The 26,355-nt window shown below is 38.1% G+C and overlaps 1 protein-coding gene across 2 annotated transcripts in view; it reads right to left on the bottom strand.

The window, feature by feature from the left end:
- Positions 1 to 26,355, bottom strand: part of Kiaa1324l (KIAA1324 like) — a 189,148-nt gene that overhangs the window by 4,642 nt on the left and 158,151 nt on the right. For both annotated transcript variants that reach the window (XR_003847682.1, XM_008822474.1), the window contains exons 19-21: positions 18,422 to 18,548; positions 15,339 to 15,517; positions 14,182 to 14,347 (exon numbers count right to left, since the gene is read on the bottom strand). Coding sequence is in view for 1 of the 2 variants with exons in the window: in XM_008822474.1 (XP_008820696.1) it covers positions 14,182 to 14,347; positions 15,339 to 15,517; positions 18,422 to 18,548 (472 nt within the window). In the remaining variant the exon portion in view is untranslated. The remainder of the gene's footprint in view (positions 1 to 14,181; positions 14,348 to 15,338; positions 15,518 to 18,421; positions 18,549 to 26,355) is intronic.

The following is a 26,355-nucleotide window of genomic DNA, read 5'->3' on the forward strand; positions in this document are numbered from 1 at the left end:
CACTTAAGTTCTTCTTTAATGAGGCAAAAGAGGAAAAGGACATTGAATTTCTCCCAATGTTTTAATTATTAAAGGTAGAAAAAACTTTCTAAATACTTCTGGAATAGGAAAACTAAAAAGAGTCAGGATGATTTTTAAAATAAAGAAAATAGGGGGCCAGCAAGATGATTCAGTAGGTAAAAGCACTTGCCAGGAAGCCTGACAATCTGAGTTCAATGCCCAGAACTCACATGGTGGAAGGAGAGAACTGATTCCAACAAACAACTCTCTGACCTCCACACACACACTGTGATATTTGTACCCCCTATACATACATGTGTACATACACACACACATACACTTTTTAAATAGAAAGAAAGTATGGATTGAGGTGTAGCTAAGTGGTAGGGTACTTGCCTAGCGTGGGTGTCAAGCCCTAGATTCAATCCCTAGGTTGAAAGAAAGAAAAAGGGAAGAAGGAAGAAAGGAAAGGAAAGAGGGAGGGAGAGAGGGAGGGAGAGAGGGAGGGAGGGAGGGAGGGAGCCAGGGAGCCAGGGAGGGAGGGGAGGGAGGGAGGGAGGAGAATTAGAGGCTATCAAGTATCAAGTTCTAGGTGAAAACAGGTATCTAAAGTGTATAAGTGTAGGTATAAGGAAATTCCCAGGTATGGACATTGAGTAGCTGACAAAAAGGACATTTACTTTGTCTTCAGTTTCACTTGAATAAAGTACAGGCATTTTAGGGCTATAGAGTCAGGGTTACACTTTTTAAAATCACAGCATAAACACTAAATACCACTTTCAGCAGACTAGAGGTCCTCAGCACTTTGGCTGACTGATCCCTTAAGTACCTACTACATTCCAGGACAGGACTAGATTTTAGAGATACAAAACAAGTATAGCAAACTGCCTGGCTCCAACAAGCTAGTGGCATGTTAAAGGAAGAGTTTTAGGGTATCACACATGAATTAGAAAGGAAATCAGAGATTTCTGTGGTCTTTCCTTGAGAAGATCGAATTCAACATGTTCACATGTTCCTAAAGGGAGGGGATTCACATACCTCTTGATTATCCTCAATGTAATATTTAAAATAAAACACTGAAATTAAAATTATGTTGGGATCATAGTGCTACATTCTCTTCATGCCCATAGGATTATGGTCCTAACACTGAGATCATAGGATATATATGTGTGTAGGCACATGTGTTTAGGAGTTAAATATCTTCCTTTTTTAATTTCTAAAACTAGACTCAAGATAAGCCTAGCACTGACAAGTTTTCAGTGAGTAGTTATGAAAATGTATTGGAGGTAGGGCATGGTGACATATGCTGTATCCTCAGCACTGGGAGGCTGAGGTAGGAGGATCAGAGGCTACATAGTGAGACCCTGACCCCAAAATGAATGTATTGAAGCACCACATCAAAGAAGGAAACAGGAGATTGGAACTCAGGAGACATTGATTTCTCATCTCTTGCACCCATTGGACAAATCAGAGATTCTCTACATAAATCTTAGTTTATTCACCAATTAAAAAAGGGATATCATATAGGATTTGAATCTGCCACAAGGTTCTAGAAACTTCTCCTCACTGACTTACTGCCTCTCAGAGTGTATTACATCTCCTCTGAGCTCCAAGAGCTCCTAAACTTGTTTTTGTGATGTTGAGAGGCCATGTACTCATGTCTGATATGTCTCCCCAAATATACTAGACAATGTCTACAGTTAAAAATCACTATCTAGGGACTGGAGAGATGACTCATTGGTTAGGAGCATTGGCTGTTCTTGTAGATGACCTGGGTTTGAATCCCAGCACCCACATGGTGGCAAACAACCTTCCTTAACTCAAGTTCCAGGGGATCTGGTGCCCTCTTCTGTCCTCCACAGGCATTGTATGACGCAGGTGCACTTACATATATGCAGGCTATTCACTCATTCACATAAAATAATAAAATATACTTTTAAAAATCACTATCTAATTTGACATATCCTCAAATTATAAAAAATATCTTATAGTACCTTATAAATGACTGTAGAATAACAAATCAAAGAAACTAAAACTCAATTACAGCTGGTTTTTAATTGTTGAGAGAAGCCAAGAAAAATAAAGATACAAATAAACACATTTATAAGTAGTAAAGTGCTTGGAAAATGTCAAATAAAGTATGGCCTTAGAATATGAATGAGACAATATAAAATAAAACCAACAACAATTTTAAAAAGTATAAACATTTTTGTTTGCTGAACTCATGCATACCAATTTTTTAAAATGGTACACATAATAAGACTTGTACAATGATAGGCATGGTAGCTCTATTCACACAAACACTAGAAATAGCACAGGTAAGCATTAACATAAATCCATACAATATTATACTACCCCTGAATGAAAAGTAATCTACTGCTGATTAAAGCAGGGTGGATAAATCTCACAAACATCATTCAGAGTTAAAGAAAAATTATATAAAATACTATATACTGTGTAATGTGAATATATGAGTCTCTAAAACAGACAAAACTAATCTAAGGTTTAAAAGATTATTATAGCCAGGTATGGTGACACATGCCTTTAATCCCAGCACTCAGGAAGCAGAGGCAGGCAGATAAAAAAAAAAGATGCAGTAGTTTTTTTAGACGATAAGGTCTGAAGTGATGTAAGTGCAAACTTCTCTCAGAACTCATCAAACCATGCATATACTTGCAATATATGCATTTCTCCTTAAAAGAAACCTTCAAATATATATCCCAAAGCATTCAGTGGTAAAATATATTGAAGTCTGCAACTTATTTAGAAAAAAAATTTAATATCACTGACAAAAAGATAATGAAATGGACAGATAGGCATGTAGCAAAGCAAATATAATAAAATGTGGGTGGGAGATTAATGAGTGTACCACTGTGTAATTCCTTTGTGTTTTCTGTAATAGTTCAAAATTTCATTTTAGAAAGAAATAATGGTTAATCCTGTCTGAGGTATAGTTTGCAAAGATATTTTTTCATTCTGAACAAGGCCATCCCTTCACTCTGGTGATTATTTCCTTTGCTGTGTATAAGTCTTTTTAATTCATTATGATCCCATTATCAACTTCTGAGATTATTTCCTCTACTATTGGAGCTATTTTCTATGTCTTTGTCTATGCCTTGAAATGTATCTTGAACTGTATTTCCTATGTTTTCCTTTAGCAGTTTTGAATTTTCAAGTTTTACAGTAAAATCTTTGATCCATTTTGATTTTGTGTGTGTGCAGAGTAAGGAATAGGAATCTATTTTCATTCTTCTACATGTGGATATTCAGCCTTCCCAGCACCATTTGTTGAGGAGAGTATCTGTTTTCCAATGTATTTGTCGTGTTCATCAAAAATTAAGTTGCTGTAACTGTGTGGGCTTATTTCTAAGTCCTCTATTACATCCCATTAGCGCACATCCTTGTCTTCGTGCCAGTACCATATAGTTTTTGTTACTATGACTCAGTTATATAATTTAAGATAAGGTATTTTGAGGGAGGCAGAGGCAAGGGGATCTATATGAGATCAAAGCCAGCCTGGTCTACTTAGCAAGTTCCAGGTCAGTTGGGGGTACATGGAGACTCTGTCTTTAAAAAAAAAAAAATAGGTGTTATGATACTTCCAGCATTGCTTTTTCTGTGTAGAATTGTTTTGGCTATTTGGGGTCTTCTGTGTTTCTATGTGAACAGCTAGAATGTATAAAGCACTGCGAAACTTAAACACCAAAACCTCATCCAAATAATAATTGGCCAATGACAGTTTACAAATACAAATGACAAATAAATATTTGAAAATGCTTGCAACATCTTTACCCAGCAGGGAAATGCTAATTAAAACTGCTTTGAGAGTCTATCTCACCCCAGTCAGAATTGTTGTAATCAATAAAACAAATGGTAACAAATTCTGGCAAAGATGTGAAGGAGAGAAGAACCCTTATATACTTCTGGTAAGAATGTGAACTGGTACAGCCCCCATGAAAATCAATATGGAGAACTCTCAAAAACTGAAAAATAGAACCACTATGTGACCCAAGTATACCACTCCTGGCTATATATCCATCCAAAAGACGCTAAATACTACTGTAGAGACACGAGCACACCCATGTTTATTGCTGCATTAGTCACACTGGGTCAGAACTGGAAGCAGCCTAGATGTCCATAAATAGATGAATGGATAAAGAAATATATATATATGAATTTTATTCAGCATATATATGTGGATTTTTATAAAGAAAAGAAAAATCATGACATTTGCAGAATAAAATGGATGAAACTGTAAATCATTATGTTAAATGAAATAAGCCAGTGTAAGAAAGAAAAATACTGCATGTTTTCTCTTGTATGTGTGTATCTGGTAGGGGGTGGGTAGGAAATTAGAAAGAGGCCCATGAGGGGGGAGGGATTAGTCTCTGAGGGGAAGGGGAAGAGACGGGGTAATAGAATATAGGTATGACATGAAAATAGGGGTGGGGGAGGAGTATTTGATGGGGGAAGGGGCAAGCAAGGGGGGTAGAGGGATGGGGGAGGGTAGCAGAAGAGGGGGCAAATGAGAAAAAAAGTATGACATGTATAAATATGTCAGAATGAATCACATTACTTTGTTTGCTGACTTAATAATTAAAAATAAATTTTTAAGTGGAATAAAAGATTATCACACTGACTGAAATTATTATATTCAAAGTGTAACTTAACTTTCCCATGTGGGAGAACTTATCCTCCTTTTTTTCCCCAAGAGCCTTTTTCCAGTTTTCACTGCTGTCTCTAGCTAACAACATAGAAAGAAATGGAATGTGAGGAACCAAAAGTCTTTGCAATAGTTTAACCTACACTCCTTTTGAACAATCCCACTTCTTCTTTAAGCTATGGCTTAGGCATCACTTTTTCTTAAAAATTTCCCTGACATCTACTTGCCCCATTCACTGGAAGACAATGTCCTTACAAGCAGGGAATCAAACAAGTCAAGAGAAAGCTGAGGTACTGATGGGAGGTTATTCTCTTTTGCTTCTACACGTCCTATGACAAGATGCTGATTATCCTTCATTCTAAATAACCTCAAAATGTTAATGCAACTCAAATCTTTGGATAATAGAGATATTATCTTTTTCCAAAACAAAGGAGAAGACTGCTTAAGGTGCAAAGCTCATGACAATGCCTCCCCACTGCAGGAAAGCAGAAACATGCTATCGTAAAGACTTGAGTTCCCCAATCCATGGTTCCCCTTCCACAACACAGTGAGTGCAATGTGTATGCAGGTATCACCTAGTCCTTTTTACTCTGCATGAATAAACAAAATGCTGATACTTTAACTGCTATTGCTGTGAACAATAAACTGTACTTTGTCTCCTGGTAAGGAAGGAGAACATTTTCACATGCTGATTAACATGAATTGACAGAAAAATAATTCCCAAGATTCCATGAAACTGGCAGCAGATTTGTGGACCAAGCTCAGTCATCAAAGAATAAGGGGGCCTCCATTTAACTGCCTGATAATGAAGAGGATCTGGGAGGTGGTTACAGACATAGTGGGACGTATACTAAAGAGTTCACAGGCCCAGCTGCTGAACAGTGCTTTGGATGGTGTTAATCCTCCTCTGAGCAGGAAGCCTTCCTCATTAGTCAGGCAACCAGTTTCAGGTGTGACCACTGAAGTACATAGTATCAAACTTCATCCTGGTAGGAAAAGAAGGATTCATCTGCTTTCAGATAACAATTACAGAGACTAGCATCTACAATCAGCACTAAAAGGGATAAGTGGAAAGCACTTATGGGATGAAATCTGGTGAATTATTAGAATTTTGGCTGGTTCACTTTGGAGATGATATGACAGTACTCAGTGAATGTTAAGAATTGCAACAGTTTGACCATCTTAGCTCCCAAAACATTGTAGAGTAACCAAGCTGTGTCAGGTATTTTTATACTACTGTGACCAAATAAGAGAAATAAGAAGGCAAAGAATTATTTTGGTTCATAGTTTCAAAGGGATTAGTTCATCATATGGAGAAGGCATACTGGAGTAGTTCACATCCCAGCAGACAGAAAGCAGAGAAGGGGTGGAAAGAGAAAGCCCCCAAGGACACACCCACCAGTGGCCCATTTCCTCTAGCAAAGTCCCACCTCCTAACGATGCCCTCATACTCAAATTCCATCAAGTGATTGATCCCATTCCTAAGTGAGGAATCCAAACATCTCTGGAAATACTCTCACAGAAATACGCAGAGGTGTTTTTTTGTTTGTTTGTTTGTTTTTTAACTAATCTCCTAGGCTTTTGTCAAGACAAGCAAGTTGAAAAGATTAACAATCACATAAACCAACTGTAGATCCTATTAAGATGACAGGAGTCAAGGAGATAGTTCAGCTGGTAAAGCGCTTGCCTTGAAAACACACGGACCTGAATTAGATCCTCAAAGTAAAAAGAGTAAAAAGATTGTCCTGTCACCAAGAGGAACTGAAGCCCATAAACACCCACTGGAGTCTGCTAGGGAACCTCGCAGGGACAGTCTCAAACACGACTCTGCTGGTTGCAGGCACCCAAGTCACTATCCTTCCTGAATCTGTGAGAGGATGTGAGCAAGGTTTAGAGCAGAGAAGGGAAAATAAGATGGTGTGAAAGGATGTATGTATGCATTCAAGACACTGGTAGTGTTTCAACATCTGAAAACACAGGAGGATTACATATTATATGCTTGTACTTCCCTCAAGTAATAAGCTCTAGGCAAGATTTCCCATCAGGAGCAAGCACATGTAAAGAAGGGCTACAGGCTACCCCAGGAGTTCCTAACCTCTGACATTTGCAACAAGTGGGTGAGCTAGGGTTTCACATAGCTCCTGTATCTTATGACACCCAAGTGACAGCCTCTCAGTGTTCTCACTGGGAAAGTTATCTGATAAACCCCAATAAAATTCAGAGACCTGATAAGTAAAATTTCTGCGACTACACTTTGTAATACTAAATCTATGTAGCAGTCAAGGGAAAACAGCCTAGCTCCTGACTTGACTCTTTGCTTCTACTGTCAGGACTGACCTCACAGGAGTATTCCACTTGCTCTTTTATGTCAGTAAACTAATAAGCAGGATCCTTTGAATTAGAGCCAAACAAACATCCTATGTTAAAAAGGGCACACTCTCTACTTCTGTGGTATTACAATCCTGATAAAAACTTTGAGGTAGAATTCTCTATAGCAAATGACTTTGACAATTAAAAATTCTGGAAGAAAGAGAGAGCTTCACTCCAGATACATCTTTTGGGGCTTTTAGACATATCACCAGCACCACCTCTTGACATACCTGCCAGATAGTGCCCTTTAAAAATCTGCTATTAGCTTGTTAATGCGCCCTTCTCAAAACTGAGTATCATTCTTATGTTGACCTTATAACTAGACAATTTGAAAGTCCCATTTACTGTGGTTCAATGGGAACAAGCAATAAGCCTTCCTTTTCAAATATAAATGGCATGTATTCAAGAATGTAGCTGGCCTGGCCTGAACCTCAAATGAAAATACAGCAGTGTACTCTCTAGGGGAAATTTATACTTTACAGTGCAAAAGAAATCCACAAGGTCACGGGGCCCTTGATTCACTGAGATTTTACTATATGCCAGGGCCTTGTTTACTGTTGGTTTAGTTGAGCTGAAACCCAGTGGTGTCACTGGCTGCTCGTGTTCATTCTCAGATTCGGGTGTGCATCACTGAAAACTGACAAGCTTGCTCATCAGCTTAACAGACAGATTGCAAAGCCATTCTCGTAGCTCCATACAATACCTCCTTGATAAATTTTCAGTTCTTTTCACTGACTCATGAGCTAGTGCAAATGATCTGTTTTGACTGACACTTAGAAAACGAGATTGGCTTAATACAGTCATTCTTCTTGGGACCACAAACTCTAGAAATAAATCTTAGCTTCTGACCAAATCATTTATGTCACTCAGAGAAATGCCCACAGTAAGGACACATCTTATGAAAAGACCAAATAGAATCAAGCTTCTGATAAAGTCTCTCCATAAGCCTCAAAGGCTGCACTGATCCCTCACCACTCCCACCATTATAGATTTTTGGCACAAAACAAATAATATTTTATATGTGTGCATGTGTGTGTGTGTGTGTGTGTGAGAGAGAGAGAGAGAGAGAGAGAGAGAGAGAGAGAGAAAGCATGTGGAGGTCAGAGAACAACTTTCAGGAGCTGACTCTTTCCTTCTACCATGTGGGTTCTGGGGATAGAACTCAGGTCTTCAGGCTTAGCAGCAAGTACCTTTACTTGCTGAACTATCCACTGGCCAATGTTAATTCCTTTTTAATTGAATTTTTGAAAATTTTATACAGTATATTTTGATCATATTTAGATATATTTTTTAATCACAAATGGGCAGCCTTCTTTTTTTGTTTTTTGTTTGCTTCTTTGTTTAATTTTTTAAATTTTTTGGCAGGGTATATATATATATATATATTCCTATAGAGTCAAATTTGTGTCCCCAAATGCCCTTTGGTATGCGTCTATCCACTAGAACCTGGTTAATCTACTAAGAGTCACACCCTTAAAAGAGACTGGCTCTCCCTTTCCCAGCAGCCATCAGTTTCCAACAGTTCCTCAGGTAGGGCTGTGGTTTTTTACCCACTTCCCCATGTCTATTCTGGGATTTTTGCCTGCTTGAGCTTACATGGGACTTGTGCGTGCTATCACCATTGCTGCAAGTTCATATGAGTAACTGACCAGCTGCCTGGAAAGCCCTGTTTCTTTATGGTCATCCACCTCCTCTGGCTCTTATAATCTTTCCACTTCCTCTTCTGTGATGATCCCTGAGCCTTTGGGAGCAGAAGTTTGATACAGGGATAAGCACTCTGACAATGGCCTATAGTTTTTATACAGAGGTTACCACAGAAGGCCAGGAGTGGGATTCTGGAAAACAACTGGTCAGTTTTCCCCTAAAAAATTAGAGATTTCTTTGATTTTCTTTCCTCCTACTAGTGTCTTGTCACTGATAAGCTAATTCTAGCCTCATCATTTCTGCCCTTAAATAAATCTATATCAAGTTTATGGCTTTAGGGACTATTTATGACCATGGTGTGCTATTTTAACCATAAAATTTGCCCAACAATGGGCTGAAATGGATATATTTAATGGGCACACTCCCTACCATTAAGATACATGAGATTATTGAACACTGAATTACTTCTCAGAAACCAACTGAAAAAGAAAAACCTCTGACTAACTCCTTCACCTCCCTCACACATCTTAGAGAGGCAATTTGGCCACTAACTACGACTTTATAGATAACAATCAGGAAATAGGGTAACGTGCATATTACAAAACTGCAAATGCAATTTTGCCTTGTATTGTCATGACCCTAGATCAAGAGAATAATCCCTTGTATATACTGCTTACTCTGCCCCCTATCGTGGCCCACAGAGGCAAAAGCAGGGCATACACTGGGTCTCTATACATTTTTTAAAACTCCCTAGCCCTCTTGCATTAGAATGCTCTGGTGGATAAATCTGGTTCCAACTGAGGACAAGTAGAAATAAGGTGAAGATGTAGCTTTAGATGGGACACTGGCTAGGAAAGGATGGAAGGCAGTTGACTGGGCACTTGGAAACACATCTCTTAGATGCTGAGCAGCATGAAGGAGGGGTACTACTGATCATTTTCTGAGTCATTCTGTCACTATCCTATGAAGAAAAATGCCCTCTCAAATTTTTACAAATATTTACAATGACTTCTTTGTCTGCCACATTTACCACAAGCACCAAACATAATTTTATGGCCATATCTTTTAAGCTTACTAAGAAATCTATCATATGTATGGGGGGATGGTCCCATCCCCTGTCCCAGAATAATATTAATCAAACACCCTGTTCCCATAGCCATCAGCCAGTCTGTGGGGTAAGCAAATACCATCCCATTTGTGGAGTAGACAAAAAAAGTTGAACTGATTTCTGTCAAGAAAGAGAAGGGGCACAATTATTTGGGATGAATGAAACCCCTAACGTTTATTAGCCATCAAGAAGGCTCCTTTTCAAAGAGTCAGTTTGTGCTCCCTAACTGACGTTAGGTCTCACTTGGCTCCCCAACAACTGTAACTAGTATTTTATTCCAGAGACACCATATACACATCTAACACTGTAATTCTTATATAGAAATCAGAAATTAACCTGTTTATCTCCTTAAAACATGGTGATTTGAACTGTACATTAGCCAAATTGACAGGCTGACAAATTTTCAATCATGTAAATGTCCAAAATAGATCATGCAGCCCCTAGAGAACTGAAAGAAGCACTCCAAAATGTACAAATTACTGACTTGGTGGTCATACTTATCCTATGCACAGTTGTTCAATTAGCAAAGGTGGCAGGAAATTTGTCTCTGACTTTAAGTAATTATATTGCCTGTTTTTCTGTTGCTGTGATAAAACTCCATGACCAAGGTAACTTATAGAAGGAAGAGTTTATTTGGGCTATGGTTTCAGAGGAGGCGTCCATAAAAGTGGGGGAGGCCTGGAAGCAGGCAGCCAGAGCAGGAAGCTGACAGCTCGTGTCTTGAACCACAAACATGAAACAGACAGCAAACTGGAAGTAGAGCAATGCTATGAACTGTAAAGCCTCCCTCCAGTGGCATGCTTCCTCCAGCAAGGCTATACCTCTCAAAGATTCTGTGACTTCCCAAACAGTGTCAACAAATAGAGACAAAGCGTTCAAATATCTGAGTCTAGGGGGAACATTCTTCATTCAAACCAATACAGTAATCAATAACCCTTCCTCTGCGGGCATTCAGGTCAACATCAGCTAATTGTATATTATTATAGACAACATCGTTACCCTATAATTCCTGCTAGAAGGCCAAAACAAAAGTTGTATAGCCACTAATATGTCCTGTTGTACCCGGATTGTCCTGTTGGGTTGCCATGATCCTAAATCAAAATGGCAGTTGCCACCGAGTTGAATGTCCCTATCATGGCCCACATAGACAAAAGTGGGAAGCACATTAGGTGTCTAAGTTTTGAAGATTCCTTGTCCCTCTTCCACTTGAATCTTATGGAGGAAATAGCATTCTGCCAGTAGAAAGTGTCCGGCTGAGTAGAAAGATCAACACAAAGAAAAGGAGTAAGCCACCTCCTGTTCTCAAGTAATGGTTTATGGCATTTGGGGATCAGTGTATGGTTAAGGTTGGTAATGCAAACTGCCCTAATCTTGGTACTTGACACCCCATTGACCCCATCTTCATTTAAATGTTATGAAGCAGATTGACCAAATTTTATACCAGTCTCAGTCAGTCATATTAACCAAAGTGGTGAGCAGAATTTACTGAAAAGAAAATTCATCAGAAGCCAAGATGGCAGAGAAATGAGGTTTAGATATTGTGAGATAATCCTCTATGATCTCTTGCCTTTCTGCACATTCTGTGAAGAAAATGTTGATTCATTTTTGTTCCATACTGTCTTTTCAAGAACGGGGGAAGAGGGGCTGGAAGGATGGCTCAGCAGTTAAAAGACCTGTCTGCTCTTACAGAGGACCTGGGTTTGATTCTCAGCACCCATACGGCAGCTAACAACCATCTGTAACTAGAGTTGCAGGGACTCCAACACCCTCTTCTGACGTCCTTGGGCATTGCATGACACAGGTGCACTTACATGCAAGTAGGCAATACACTCATGCACAAAAAATAAAAAGTAAAATATTTTAAAGAAAGGGGGATGAAAATAACTAAAATTCATTATATAAATGTATGGAACCTGTCAAACAATAAAAAATATTTTAAGAAACAATGTTTGAACAGAAAGCAGTCTTCAAACATAAGATATTTTCTCCTCCTACAGCAAAGACCAGCCTTTATTTCTTGATTTGAAAGTGGTTTCTCCCTCTGAAGCAATGGACAGGCATGTTCTCTGTCTGGTATAATAATGAGTAAGGACAAGTATGCTTGCCCCTCGTACTGATAATTCACATTCTCAAAGCTTAGGTCTTATTTCCTGGAATATAAGCATGCATCATCATTTCCTCTGCATATCACTGTGGGAACTGAGACTTCAGAAACTGGTATAAATACTGTTGCTCTGTCCAGTAGTTCTCTGTAGATACTGAACTGTCCTTAATCTCTAACCATGAGTCTTCTGTCTTCTAAACTAACAATAAAACTGTGGATAGGCTCACTTGCTAGCCTGAAAGTAGGGTAAAACTTTAATTCTTTTTTAAAAATAATTTATTGAGAAATTTATACATGCATATAAGGTGTTTTGATCAAATCCATGCCCACTCCCTCCCCTCCAACTCCTCCCATATCTCCTCACCACTTTTTTCTGATAACTTCATGTACTCTTTCTTCTTTTATTTTCTTATGGGGCTTTTTGCTACTCTAACATTGCCCCCTCTGAAGATGTAACCCTAAAATCTTTTAAGGCTTAAATAAAAGCTCCCAAATACTTTTGACATTTTTTGGCCTTTGGAACAGAATATGTTGTTAAAAGGCTGAAGGACATTGTGACTTTTAGCTGAGAAACTGGCTACTTTTCTTCGGTGTCTTTTTATCCTAACTGCCTAGCCAATTCCTACCTCCTATTCTTATCACACCATCCTCTGAAGAGGTTACCCAAATTGCCAATAGGGAATCGGGACACAGACCACTCTGGCTTCTTCCATGCTGAACAGGGACTCAGGGTGAGGCAACTGGGGTACCTCTTCAGTGGGTCTATCTAAAAGACTCCAAAACTGCATAACTCTTTTATCTGGGGGGGGGGGGGGCCTTGACTGGTGAATAGGAGATGTGAAGAAGTAAAGGCAAAAGTAATTAGCATTACAAGTAAAACTTTAATTCTTGACAATTACTATTAGTAATTCCACTGCAATCATAACTCCATAAACATCCTAAAATAATAAAAACAATTTTACTAGAAAGGGAGGATGGCTTATTTGCTTTATTTTAAATGATCTCCTATATTTATGTGCATAAATTAGAAGGGTAAAAGGAAATAGTTGCTAAATACTGTGGTGTATAAATACCATGATTTTTCCTTTTCCATTTTCTTATGTGTATGTGATATGTATATATGAATGTTCACGTGTGTGTGTCAGTACACATGTGTATGCATGGATGCAAAGGCCTGAGGTTGATGTCCAAAGTCTTCCTGATTGCTCTTCCACCCTATCACCCTATTCATGGAGGTAGACTCCCTCTAGCAGACCCAGAGCTCACAGATACGGCTCATCTTGCTAGGCAGCTTGCTCTGGGCATCCTGTCTCCACCTTCTGAGGCTGGAATTACAAGTAAGCCACCATGCCCACCTGGCCTTTATGTGAGTTCTGAGAATCCAAACTCTTGTCCTCATGCTTGTACTGGAAGTGCTTTAACCACTAAGCCATCTCCCCAGCCCAAATACCAGTGTTGTCACTTGTTTACCATTGCAAATCATTTAAAAAGCATTTTCTTCCTTATGGTTCATTCTAATTTTATTTTGAGCAGATAAGCTGCTTATTTTTATCTCCTACCTCAATGATGAAGAATGTCAAAGAAACGAGCTTTCTAACAATATCTAAGGTTTCACATTGTCTTTGATATAGTTGTCCTTAAAAAGTCAATAACATGATAACATCCAGTAAGGTACCATAAACCCCTCCTCAGTGACTCTTATTCCTCTGTGGAAAATAATCTTATTGTAAAATAAACACAGAAGTATAGATAAATATGAGATGTTTTATTAACCCAACTTTGTTCCTTAAATTATAAAATGACACATGATCTTTGTGAAATGAGAATTACTAAAATATTGACTTCAAAGACTCATTAGTTCCCAATTCCCCAAAGCAGCTACTATTAATGGCTTATTATGTAACTAATAATATATAAATATTTATATTATAGAAATGTCATAGTTTACTTCTCACTTTACTGGGACTTACTGATATATCACCACACATAGATAATTCAATTTTTAGTAGTTGTAAAGTCACACAGTATTCCATTATCTTCATATACAAAAATTTCTCATCTAACTCCTTATGGAAGCTTTAAAAGGTAGTTTTTACTTGTTAACTAGAAAATACAGTGTTCAGCCATTACCCCCATATTTATATCATAAACGTCTAAGAGTATTTCTGTTGGGTAAATCAGATACAAATATGTTACATGGCAGAGCTCACATTAACGGCATTCGGTCACAATGGCTCCTAACGTATAAATAAATAAATGCTCAGGAATTCCAGGTTAAAATTCGGCTCTCACCTTCGTTGCCAAAGATTTGAGTTTTCCAAGAAGTGACTGTTTGTTGGAATACACAACATCCTCTTCATTGTCTTCTCCTTCCATGATAGCACAGCTATCTGCTGCTGGGAGTTCGCATTCTTTTGAGTTAGTTGTCATTACTAATTTGGAATATTTGTACTCCAGCCTAAGCAGTGGTAAATGAATGAATGAATGAATTAATTAATTAATAAGGTAGCCGTTTCTAGTAACAGTAAAGTCATACTTATAAGTATATCAGTTCCTCAAATTGTCTTGTATAGTTTCTCCACCAATAAATTTCCCTTACCTGTGGCCATAGCTTTAACTGTTTTTGTTTATCAATCATCTACATAAAAATATTTCACAGATGTCAAAGAATTTAAAGTTATATATAGTTAATTTTACCACTTACTTTATATTGACTGAACTGTCCAATTATGAAGAATGTTTGTAAAACAAAGAAAAAACTTAAGGTCAGAATGCACTTCCTTAATTTATTAATGTGAAGGAGCTAATTCACTTTCACATTTTCTAAAGTTTTGATCATAAAGATGACGATATCACAGGTGATTATCTTTTTACTGTATGTCTACTTCATTCATGCCTTTGTACGTTACTTACTTACTAGTTCAGAGATTATAATTGTTCTTAGATATTAGAACACAGATTCCTCAACAGCTCCAATGAGCTATAAAATCATCATAAAAGATTTAAACCATCTAACAAATCAATATACATTCAGGGATGACTCAATATTCAGTCCCAGATCCTTGGAGACTTGGTGTAAATAAAGGTGGTATTTGCCTATATGCTTAGTCTGTTTCTTTGCACATATCCTCCTACAAGAAGACAGATGATGTAATAGAAAGAAAAGCAAACCCCCAAGAAAACGGACTACCTTCCTGTCACAGCTCTGCTCATTTCTGATCTATTTGGAGACTTTTAAAAAGTCACAACAGATGGCTAATTCAGTGGTCATTAATGTTCTATTCACTTTCAGTTACCAAAATGATCATTTTTCTACTTACTTTCTCAAAGGCTTTGCTATAACTCCTTCACCAGAAGAAATTTCTTGTTAGATATATTTAGGCCTAAAATTTTCACACCATAAACAGACCCTCCATTTCTCATATGATGATTCCAGTGGAGTTACTTACTTTTGATTCTTTTTCCAGAAATAGCAAGTTAGAGCCACCAACAAAACAGCTGTGAAGGCCCCAACACCAGCTCCCACTTTTAGCCAAAAGTCAACTGTTTCGCAGGTCGACAACTTTTTCTCAGGCAAAGCAATTCCTTTAATGCACCATTTGGGTTCATTCCATACATATAAGGTTTCCTTTTAAAATAAATAAGTGAAACCATAAAGGACATGAGAAATGTGATTTGGACTCTATTGTAAAAGCTAGATATGTTATTGGGTCAATTTATCATATAGAGAAAGGAGTTTCACTAATCCTTCACTCATAGGTATGAAGGGTATTTTTCATTCATTTAATATTATAGAAATAGAGAAGTAATAAATTAAAATGCCCAAATCAAATAAAGACATGGATTGTCACATCAGAAGGGTTCACTACATGCTGAAGAAGTTGAACAATAAGGAGAAATTGAAAGGGGGTGGAGAGGGGAAGATGGGAGGAGTTGGAGGAAGTGAGGGAGGAGTGGAAAGGATGTAAATGTAGGACTCATACATGAAATTCTCAGAAAGTTAAACATTTAAATTAAAAACTTGGGAAATAGACTGAAAAATCATTTAAAAAATCATCCCACTTTGACACATCTTTTGAGCTCCCTTCCTAAAATTTTGATTCCAGACTTCTTAACCATATTCTTGAATGCAAGTTTAGGCTGCTTAATACAACTAATTGGAATGAATTCATCAGTCCACCAGACAGGCCCATTAATCTGACAAGCTGTCTGTGAGTGACATCAGCAACAGACCCTGGGGTGCCCCACAGCTGGCCAATTTAAGTGGCTTGTGTAAGGGCAGGTACTCAGACCACATTCTTCTTCCATATTCCAAAATAAAGATGGCATTATTCAGCTCACCACTACCCACACCAAGCAATCTCATCCTCCAGAAGTAGTTGGTTCATTCCTAAAGCAATGTTTTCCAAACAGTAAGTTATAATTAACCACTGAACAATAAAAATCAATACACTGGTCTTGCTAGGCATTTGTGAAAAGAAAGCAATTAAATAAGGCAAATCGAAGATGAAAATCAGAGTTTAGTACATGCTTCCTTATACAGCTAATATATATTGTGACCAGTAGTATATCACACGATGATTAAATTTAATGACATTCAATAACACAGGGTATTTCATCTTTTGTGAAGTTCCTCCTTAAATTTTCTGGTATATAATGGTCATTTTATCAAGACTCTAATAAAAGGATTACACCATGTTTAACTTTATATCTTACATGCATAAACATACTTTTATCATTAGTTATGAACTAACATGCATGAGAATCACTTATTTTGAGGAAAAGTTTCAACCAAGTTTCAAATAAGATCTCTCAGCGTGTTTCTTTTACTGGAGAGGATACTAGTGAATGAATTTTAGTCCATGACAATTGTTACCATTTTAATTAAACTGAGAATCAACAAATTATTTTTGAAATGCATCACATTTTTATAAGAATGGAGAGGTGGGAAATGCAGATGCCTGTTCAGATTCACCCGCTGCCTAAGTGAGTGCAAGTCAGCGAAAAATGCAAACTCTGCCCAGCAAATCCTGACTGCATTTGAAGTGCATTCCGGCAAGAACAACAACAAAAAGATTTTCTAAGGGCTCAAGTGATTTTGCATAAAACTGAAAATGGCAAACTCTAATGTCTAGTGTCTATGTTGTAAGGACCTTACAAATTAAAAATTAAAAAGATACATGTAAACCCAGAATGTTTAACTGTTCAATAAGCTCCTCAGATACTGTCAGAGAAGCAAAACTTAGAGAAAGTTCACTTTTAAACTGTTCACTAGAAAGTCTTATCTCATCAACCAATCACATATTATGACAAAACAAGCAGACGGCTGACACAGTAGCTAAAAGATTTATTCTTCCAGCGTGTGAGAGATTTTTGAACAGGATTAAGATAAATTTGGTGATAAACTTAAAAACATTTCTCTAGTGATAACACAGCATCACTTCAAATCTTTACTACTGCATGACTGTAGCTATAGTGCTTAATACATGCTTAGAAACTGGCATGGATTTCAAATTCAATTTGATAAAAGCACTTTATCACAAGCTGTGTAGACCTTTTTGCATCTGTCAAATATATGTGAAGGACTTAAACTGTGTAAACTTAACACCATACACATCTGTATTTGAAATATTTACAGAATAGTGGAAGTGCATACCCAGTCAACATAAAGCAGAAAATTGAAAAGGATGGGGCAGGAAATAGGACTAAAACAGTCCTTAAAAATTAAATGATTAAAATTTTAAAGATACCTACTGAGACATTTGAATTTTTGTGCATTTCATACATCGAATCATGTTTAGACCCATCTCCCCTATCTGCACCACCCCCAAGCCTGCCCAGCAGATTTCATGCACTCTGTCATTATGTTAAGGCTTATCAAGTCTCTGTACCCAGATGTCCCTTGGTGCAAGTTCATCAACTGGAGCCTGTTCAGTCTATCTAGTATCACTCTCTTAAAGAATACCAACTCTCCCTTACCCAGCAGTCACCAGCTGCCAAGAGTTCCTCAACTAAGGTTGGGGCCTCCTACCCATTTCCCCAGTGCTGTGCTAGGTTTTTAGTGACATATCTACAATGGAATCTCTACATCTAAGGCTCATGGAACCTAGTGAAATAGAGGGGTAGAGAGAATACAAATGCATTTCTCGAAACTCACCAGTGAGGTTTCCTCATATAACTGAGTGCCATTAACACAGACTACAACTAGTCAAAGTATAGAGTGCTTATTCCTGGATAGGACTCCTATATTAGACCTCAGGGGCCATTGCAGAAGAGGGGGCAGAAAGATTGTAAGAGCCAGGAGTGGTGCAGGACCACAAGAAAAGAGTCTTCCAGGCTTCTGGGAACTTGCTTATATGAACTTACAGCAAATGGTGCCACCCATGCAACCTCAAACATGGAAGTATTTTTGCAGTAATTATTTTTATTCACTCATGAAGCTTTAACATTCAAATAAATATACCTTTGTTCACTGACATGCAGAGTATCAGAAGTTGACATCAGTAGAGAACACCTGCATGGCTAGCCTTACCTGAAGTCCTCTCTTGCAGGCTCCCTCTATCTCATGGAAGTCATGCTCTGTGCACAGAGGGCAAGCTTCAGCACTCTCCCACAGAAAGTAGAATGCACAGCCATCACAGGTGCCAGCTGGACACTTGCTAGAATTTTAAAGAAACAACAGCTGTTTTAATCTATTCAATCTACCCCAATCAACATTTCAGTGTCTACATTCCAAGGAGTGTTGTCTTGATGCGAGGAAATATACATGAAAAGAGAAATCCTAAAGGAGATGAAACCACAGAGGGACATCTCTTCACACTGTTATCACTCTGGGTGGCTGGAATAAAACAAACAACACCCAGTGTTGTGAGGATGGGGAGGAAATGAAACCCTCATACATTGCAGACTAGAATGTGAATGGTCCAGATACTTTGCAGAAGGCTAGCATGTCCTTAAACAATTAACCATGGACATACCATATGACCAGTCAAGTCTGCTCATAGGTACAAACCCAAGAGAAATGGAACTGTGCGCCACACAAAACTTGGAAGTGAATGTCCACAGCAACATTATTCATGAAGACCAAAGATGGAAACAGCCCAAATGTGTAGATGAGTAAGTGCAAGGCACTGTGCAACTGAACATTACTTGACCATAAAAAGGAGTGCAGTAATGATATATGCCATAATTCAGATGAACCTTGAAAATATTGTCCTAAGGGAAAAAGTAGTAAAAAAAAAATCCTATATTTGATACTATCCATGTGAAAGTCCAGAACAGGGAAAACTTGAGGGACAGAGAGTAGATCATTAGTTCCTTAGGGCTGGAAAGAGTGCTAGCATACAGGAAGATAAGGCCTAAGGGGTTCAGAGATTCTTTTGTGGATGATGAAAATGTTCTAAAACTGACTGTGGCACTGGCTGGATGTTTCTACAAATAATATGAAAATCACTGAATGGCATGCAAATGGATAGAGTATATGTATGGAATTGTGTCTCTATAATGCTGTCTTAATTTTTATTACATTTTGTGTGCGTGTGTGTGTGTGTGTGTGTGTGTGCACGCGCGCGCATTCACAAATGTGCCACAGCATGTGTGCAAAGGTCAGAGGATAACTTGCAGGGATCTGTTCTCTCCACCACATGGGTCTTGGGGTAGAACTCCAGTCATCAGGCTTGGCAGCAAGCATCTTTACTCACTAGCCCCAAGCAATTTTCTTTTTAAGAGACAGAGGCAATGGAAAAAATATCACTTCTTGGAAGAAGTGATATTTAAGCTGAGTCTAGGATATTCAGTAGGGGAAAGTCAGAAAAGAACAAAAAAGCAAAGCAATTCTGCCAAAGAAATGAAACTATACACTGAACTAGTAGGAAATCACATGTGATTCATTGTTGCTAGAATTTCCAGGACAAAGCAGTGAGTACTAGCAGCAACTAGATGAGCAAAGCCTCAGTTCCAAGGGAGTTGCAGTTTTTGTTAAAAGATAACATACCCCATGAAGATGCTTTTAGGAGATAGTGGCCCAGGGACCAGAGGTCTCTTAGAGCTTGAGAAAAACACAACCATGAAAAAGTCTGAAGTGACCCAACCAACCCACAATTGAGTCAACACACCACTCTGTGCACCAATGATTCTGCAATCCTGGGTTTCTCTGGCCTGATGATGACTTCAAGAGGTGATGATACCGATGATGGACAGGACAGATGAAGGGTAGATTGCATAGAGCCCACCATTGGCTGAGCCTGAGTGGAGAATTTATGTACCGCTGCTTTCTCTGGGGTGAGCCCATTCCATCAACTTGCCTCTTTCATTGAGGGATAAACACTGTGCGGCTCTAAATTAACTTGGACATTGCCCTGATTGAGCCAGAAAATATGTAGAAAGGTTATGAGAAAAGCTATTTTGTTCATAAATTTGTTAAGGCTAGGGAATACTCTCTTAATTTGTCTATTGTACTTCTGGCACCAGGAAGCCAAGCCATGTAATTAGAGGTTTTCTCTGCAAGTGTCTTCAGACTGTGACTGATACTGAGTGTGGGTCTCCGGAGGGAACTTCTATTAGCAAAAAGACACAACACAGGGGCTGGAGAGATGGCTCAGTGGTTAAGAACACTGTTTCGATTTCCAGCACCCATGTGGTGGCTAAAAACAGTCTGTAACTCCAGTTCCAGGAGATCCAACACCTGTTTCTGGCCTCTGCAGGGCATTGCATCCCTGCAGGCAAAATACTCATACATATCAAAATAAAAATAATAAAAAGACAAAATACAATGAGAATCAAAACATATGCCACTGCTTAAATATCTTTAATATAAAATGTTATGGTATATAGTCACTGTACATAGTGATGGATTTAAATTCATTAGCTAACTTACCTATTGTGTTGTGCATATAACTGCACATGCATGTGCAGGTCCATGTATACATGTGTGCATGTATATGGAGATCACAGGACAACCTCAGGTGTTTTTCCTCAGGCACTACCTATCTCTTTTGATACAGGGTCTCTCACTGGTTTTGAGCTCACCAAGTAGACCAGGCTGGCTGTTTAGCAAATGCTAGGGATCTATTTGTCTCAACCTCCCCAGAGCTATAATTATAAATACATGTCACCATGCCAAACTTTCATTAGCTCATACTGATTGGATTGTTCATTTACTTATTTAGGTTTTGAGTTCTTTATATAGTCTAGGCATTAATCCTCTGTCAGATATATAGTTAGGAAAGATTTTTCCCAATTCTGTGGGCTGCCTCCACTCAATTAACTTTCTTTTGTTATAAAGAAGTTTTTAAATTAAATTCAATACTATTACTCAGTTCTTGGCTTTATTTCCTAGGTGCTGGAGTCCTTTCAGAAAGTCCTTAGCTACTCCTATATCTTGAAGTACCGTTTTCTGAACAATTTCAGAATTATAAGGTGTGGTGGTTTGAATGAGAAATATCTACAGCAATGGTGTCAGCATGCACAAGACTCATGAAAACTCAAGCAGATAAAAATCCAGCACAGAACTGTGAAAACAGGCAGCAGACTTCAACCTTAGCCAAAGAATTATTGGCAGCTGTTTAATGCTGGGTAAGACCTGATCTCCTTAAAGGGAGGAACTCTAGATAGGCTGACTAGACCTCAGTGGATGAAATTGCACTGAGGAATGTCTGGGGACACTAACGACACAATAGGCCTTAACACAAATGACAGAATGCATGAATTCCATTGGGGGGTGGGGTGCTATGGGAGGGAGCCAATAGGGAAGGGTGTATAAAGATAATTAAGATGCTCTATTTGAAATACACAAAATTCAATTAAATTTTTTTTTTATTTTAGGGGCTGGAGAGATGGCTCAGAGGTTAAGAGCACTTGACTGCTCTTGCAGAGGACCTGGGTTCGATTCCCAGCACCCACATGGCAGCTATGAACCCTCCTTAACTCCAGTTTCAGGGGAATCCGAAGCCTTCTGATCTCCATGGCATGACAAGGGCACACATACATGCAGGCAATACACTTATACACATAAAATAAAAATAATAAATATTTTTTTAGATTTATTTAAAAAAAATAAAAGCAATAGCATCCATAGACTCAAGTATTTTGAACACTTGGTTCCCAGTTGGTGGCTCTGTTTGGGGAAGTTATGGGAAGACACCACCTTGCTGGAGTACACGTATCACTGAGGGCAGGTTTTGAAGGTATATAGCCCAGTCCCTCTTCCAGTTCACTCTCTGCTTCCTATTTCCTGTTGGAGGTGTGAACATTTAGCTTCCTGCTCTGTCACTATGACTGCCACTTGCTGCCATGCTTCTCTACCATTATGGACTCCCTCTCTGAATCCATAAGTCAAAATAAATTCTTTCTTGCATAAGCCACTTTTGGTCATGATGTTTTATCACAGAAACAAAGTAACTAATACATAAATCTTACACTAAGGTCTCTAATGCATTTTTGACTAATTTTGCTGCAAGTTAGGAGACAGAAATCTAGTTTCATTCTTCTACATGTAGATATCCAGCTCTCCCAGCACCAATTGTTGAAGAGGTCATTTTCTCGAACATGTTTTTAGCACTGCAGTAAAAACTCAAGTGACTGTAGCTATGAGATTATTTCTGAGTGCTCGATTCCATTGATCTATAAGTCTGTTTTGTGACAATATATTGCTATTTCTGTCACTGGAGATCTGTAGAACAACTTGAAGTCATGTATGGTGATTCCATCAGGATTGTTCTTTTTGCTAAGGATTGCTTTGGATTTTAGAAATTTTTATGTTTCCAAGTGAATTTCAGTATTGCTTGTTCTAGTTTTGTGATGAACACTATTGTAATTGCATTAAATCTGTAGATTGCTTCCAATAATATAGCTACTTTCAAAATACTAATTCTGCTTATCCATAAGCATAGGAAGACCTTCTGTCTTCTAGGGTCTTCTTCAATTTCTTTCTTCAGAGTCTTAAAGTTTTCACTGTAGAGGCCTATCATTTATTTGATTGTGCTTATACCAAGATTTTTTTTTAAGGTGGTATGAATGGGAATATTTTCCTGATTTCTTTCTCAACATATTTGTGGTATATAGGAAGGCTACTGGTTTTTGCATGTTTTTTTTTGTATCCTATTACTTTAAGTATTTATCTATTCTAGGAGTTTTCTGGTGGAAAATATAAGGACTCATGAATAAGGTCATGCCATATGCAAATATAGATAATTTGACCTTTTCTAATCTGTATTTCTTTTTCTCGTGTTATGACTTTGGCTAAGATTTCAAGTGCTATATGGAATAAGAGCAGAGAAGGCAGAAGCCTTCTCTCAGTCCTTTTTAATGTAAATGCTTTGACTTTTTCTCCAATATGCTGGCTATGGGCTCGTTTGATATAGCCTTCATCATTTTGAGGTGTATGTTCCCTTTGATTTAGTTAAGGAAACTCATAATATTTTTTTTTGAATTTGGGAGGAACTTCATCTAGTTCATTCTCATAGGAATTCATTTCTGTGGATTTCTTAATTTTTGGAGGAGTTGCACGGCATTGGTTTTTTATATTTCTTCTGTTTCTGTACTGGAGCTTGCACATATAGGATTAGGTCATTGGTTGGATGTTTTTCTTTCAATGCTGAAATGGGACTAAACTATATTAGGGTTTAGGCGTCATTCCTCCCATCTGGACTGGGGTGTAGCTAGTAGCTAAACCCTTGGCTCACATGCTCAGAGAACCAGGCATAATCTCTAGCACCACTCTGAGAGTAGAATACTAACTGCAGAAACAGCCACAGCTGATGGGTAGGGCTGCTATGAACACACAGTAATGGTCACTCAAAAACCATCACCCCTTCAGTTCCAATAACTTTCAGGGTAAGAAATATAAGGAAAGTATTGGGTGTACTAAAATACTAGTTACTAAGGTTAGGAATGGAAAGAAAATAGGAGGCCTAAGGCTAGGAATCAGTATGAGACCAACAGAGGAAAAAAGAGAGGGAAAAGTAGATAGAAGGGAATTGAAATTTTATTAAGTAGAGTTTAAAGATTATTAAAGCTATAGAAAATTATATTAAAGAAGTATATAGAGGAGGGAATAGGGTGAAAGGAAAAAGAGCAAATGAAGTGGAAATGATAGGGAAAGTAGAGATTTAAGAAATAGTAGAAAGAATACAATACAGTAAGTGCAAAACCAGAACAATTTAGCAATATACAGGCTAAAAACAAATATTTGTTTGAGTGAAGTTTTTGAAAAATTAAAAGATAATGAAATAAAATTTTAAAATATTATAGCATTGGACAATATCTCCTTCTTGCTTATAGCATCAGTCAATATACTTCCCCTCCTAGAGTTGCCCCATGGATTTAATTCTACTTCTGTGAGAGCTACCTACCTGATCCTCCAGTTCAAACCTGTTTGACCAGATGGGTTAGTATGCAGTGTCTCAGTGGAGTTCAAGTAAGTTGCCTGTATAGTTGAATTCCCAATTCTCAGCAAGGATAGTTGCTTCAGAGTAAATTCCACCCTGACTATCACCTGTCTTTGTATGCTCTGTGTGGTTTCACTTTCCCCAGATTTCAGTGTCCAAGGCTCTGATATGGCCAATCCATGTTTGTATTCAATTTTGCAGCTGGGTTGTCTGTCTGTCAGTATCCACAATCAGCCTCAGTGTGCATGCTACACTGAGTCTGAGTTCAGGTCAGCATGTATGTGGTTCTATGGCTCTCTGGGACACCTGCTCTTAGTGTGTGGAGGAGAGAAGTGGCTTTAGAAATTAGAGATGTAGTTATGCAGTTTTCTACTCTTCTGGCAGTGAGATCTGCTTCCTCCTTGCCCCATACTAGGTAGTGATGAAGGACAGGGGTATTTAGTGGCTTCCCAGTGTCTGCTTCACACAGCTTGTGACTCTGGCACCCAAAATTTTTTCTGTCTTTATTCTGAAGGTTTTCCTCTTGTTTACAGACCTAGAGTCAGGGAGATGGAATTCTTCTGTTTCATTCATGTTTTCCCAGAACTCTTGGATGGAGTTTGTTGCTTCTTTTAAACTCTACAATCAACATTTCTGTGTTTATCTAGTTTTTCCATCTGCTGTTTACTGTGATCCTCCCTCCAATCCCATCCCAGCTTCTCACCTCTCTTTGAAGACAGGAAACAGATGTTTCCCTTCAGACTTGTAGGTACATAAGGGAGTAGTGTTTGTCCCCACTCTACCATCTTCTCCCCCTTTTTGAACTATAAATGATATTTTAATACAGAAGATAGCTCCCATGAGGCAGCAAGGGCAGGGCCTGTGGTGGATAGTGAGTTAGTCACACAGCAGGCATGACCCCTCCCATCAATGGGTATGTAACCCTCTGGTTGGGTGGCTAAGCTGATGGAGCATGAGTAATATATGTGTATTCCACTGGCTCAGCCCATGATATGCTCAAAATGACTAGTCCCAGTACAGATTACCTAAGCATCCAATTCTATCCATAAGATGCATAAAAGCCCACAGGCAGGGAAGCATAGCAGTATTCCTCTCTTAGAGCCCCTCCTATGCCCTAAGGAGTTTTTCTAATTTCTCCTTAATAAATCTATGCTCACTCTGCCAACTCCTTACCCCCATTTCCTTATTCTTATTGGGTGTAACAAGAAACTCAGAAGCTAGTGACTCAGAGTGACATTGGTGACCAAGAATTTTATGCCATTCTCGTTCCCTGAGTTAAGTTCACCAAGAGCCTAGAAAGGCTCTATGACACTCAAAAACTCACATCTATACATAGACCAAAACTATACCATTCAGCATACCAGCAAAATTTCATATTCTTACTTAGCTAACTACATTCTAAGACATCCTAATATGGGAACACTATAATAAGTCTATATACCTGAGTTGTCCTTGTATTTACATGCCTGTCTTTCCAGTGTCTTGTGCTACAGACTTAGACGTGGGTCAGATATAAATAAAACAATCTTCCTTATATTATGATATAACAGAGGACCAATATTTTTCATCCCAGCTTACAAACAACGGTAAGTAATGACTCTTTAGAGAAGAAAATCTTAACCATTATCTGCCTTAATTGATGCTTATAAAAATAGAGAAAAAATATATCCAGACTAAGAAATAAAGAAAGGCTTTATAAAGAAAAATAAATACAACAGCCGAGAACCAGTCACATAAAATACCATCCCTACTTCACCTCTTGTGGGTCAATAAAAATAAATCAAAATTGTTCTTCTTAAAAAATTGAATAGCTAAGTCAAGAAATTCTTCAGATACACAATTGTCATGTGTATAACAATGATTTTCAATATTAAAAGTAATTATATTTTCTGATCATTTAGTAAAAATTACTAATATATCCTACAGCTCAAATCATTCCTCAAGTTATTTTCTACTTTCTCTTTCTAAAAAGGGGTGAGGTTGGGAGATGCTTATCTTGGGCTGAAAGGAAGAAAAAAATCTGTTAAAGTTTGAAAAAACATAACCCACCCACCCCCACCCCCCGAAAAAAAAAAAAAAA

The sequence above is a fragment of the Nannospalax galili genome, unplaced genomic scaffold (assembly GCF_000622305.1).
Source record: "Nannospalax galili isolate Female #2095 unplaced genomic scaffold, S.galili_v1.0 scaffold85, whole genome shotgun sequence".
NCBI classification, from domain to species: Eukaryota; Metazoa; Chordata; class Mammalia; order Rodentia; family Spalacidae; genus Nannospalax; species Nannospalax galili.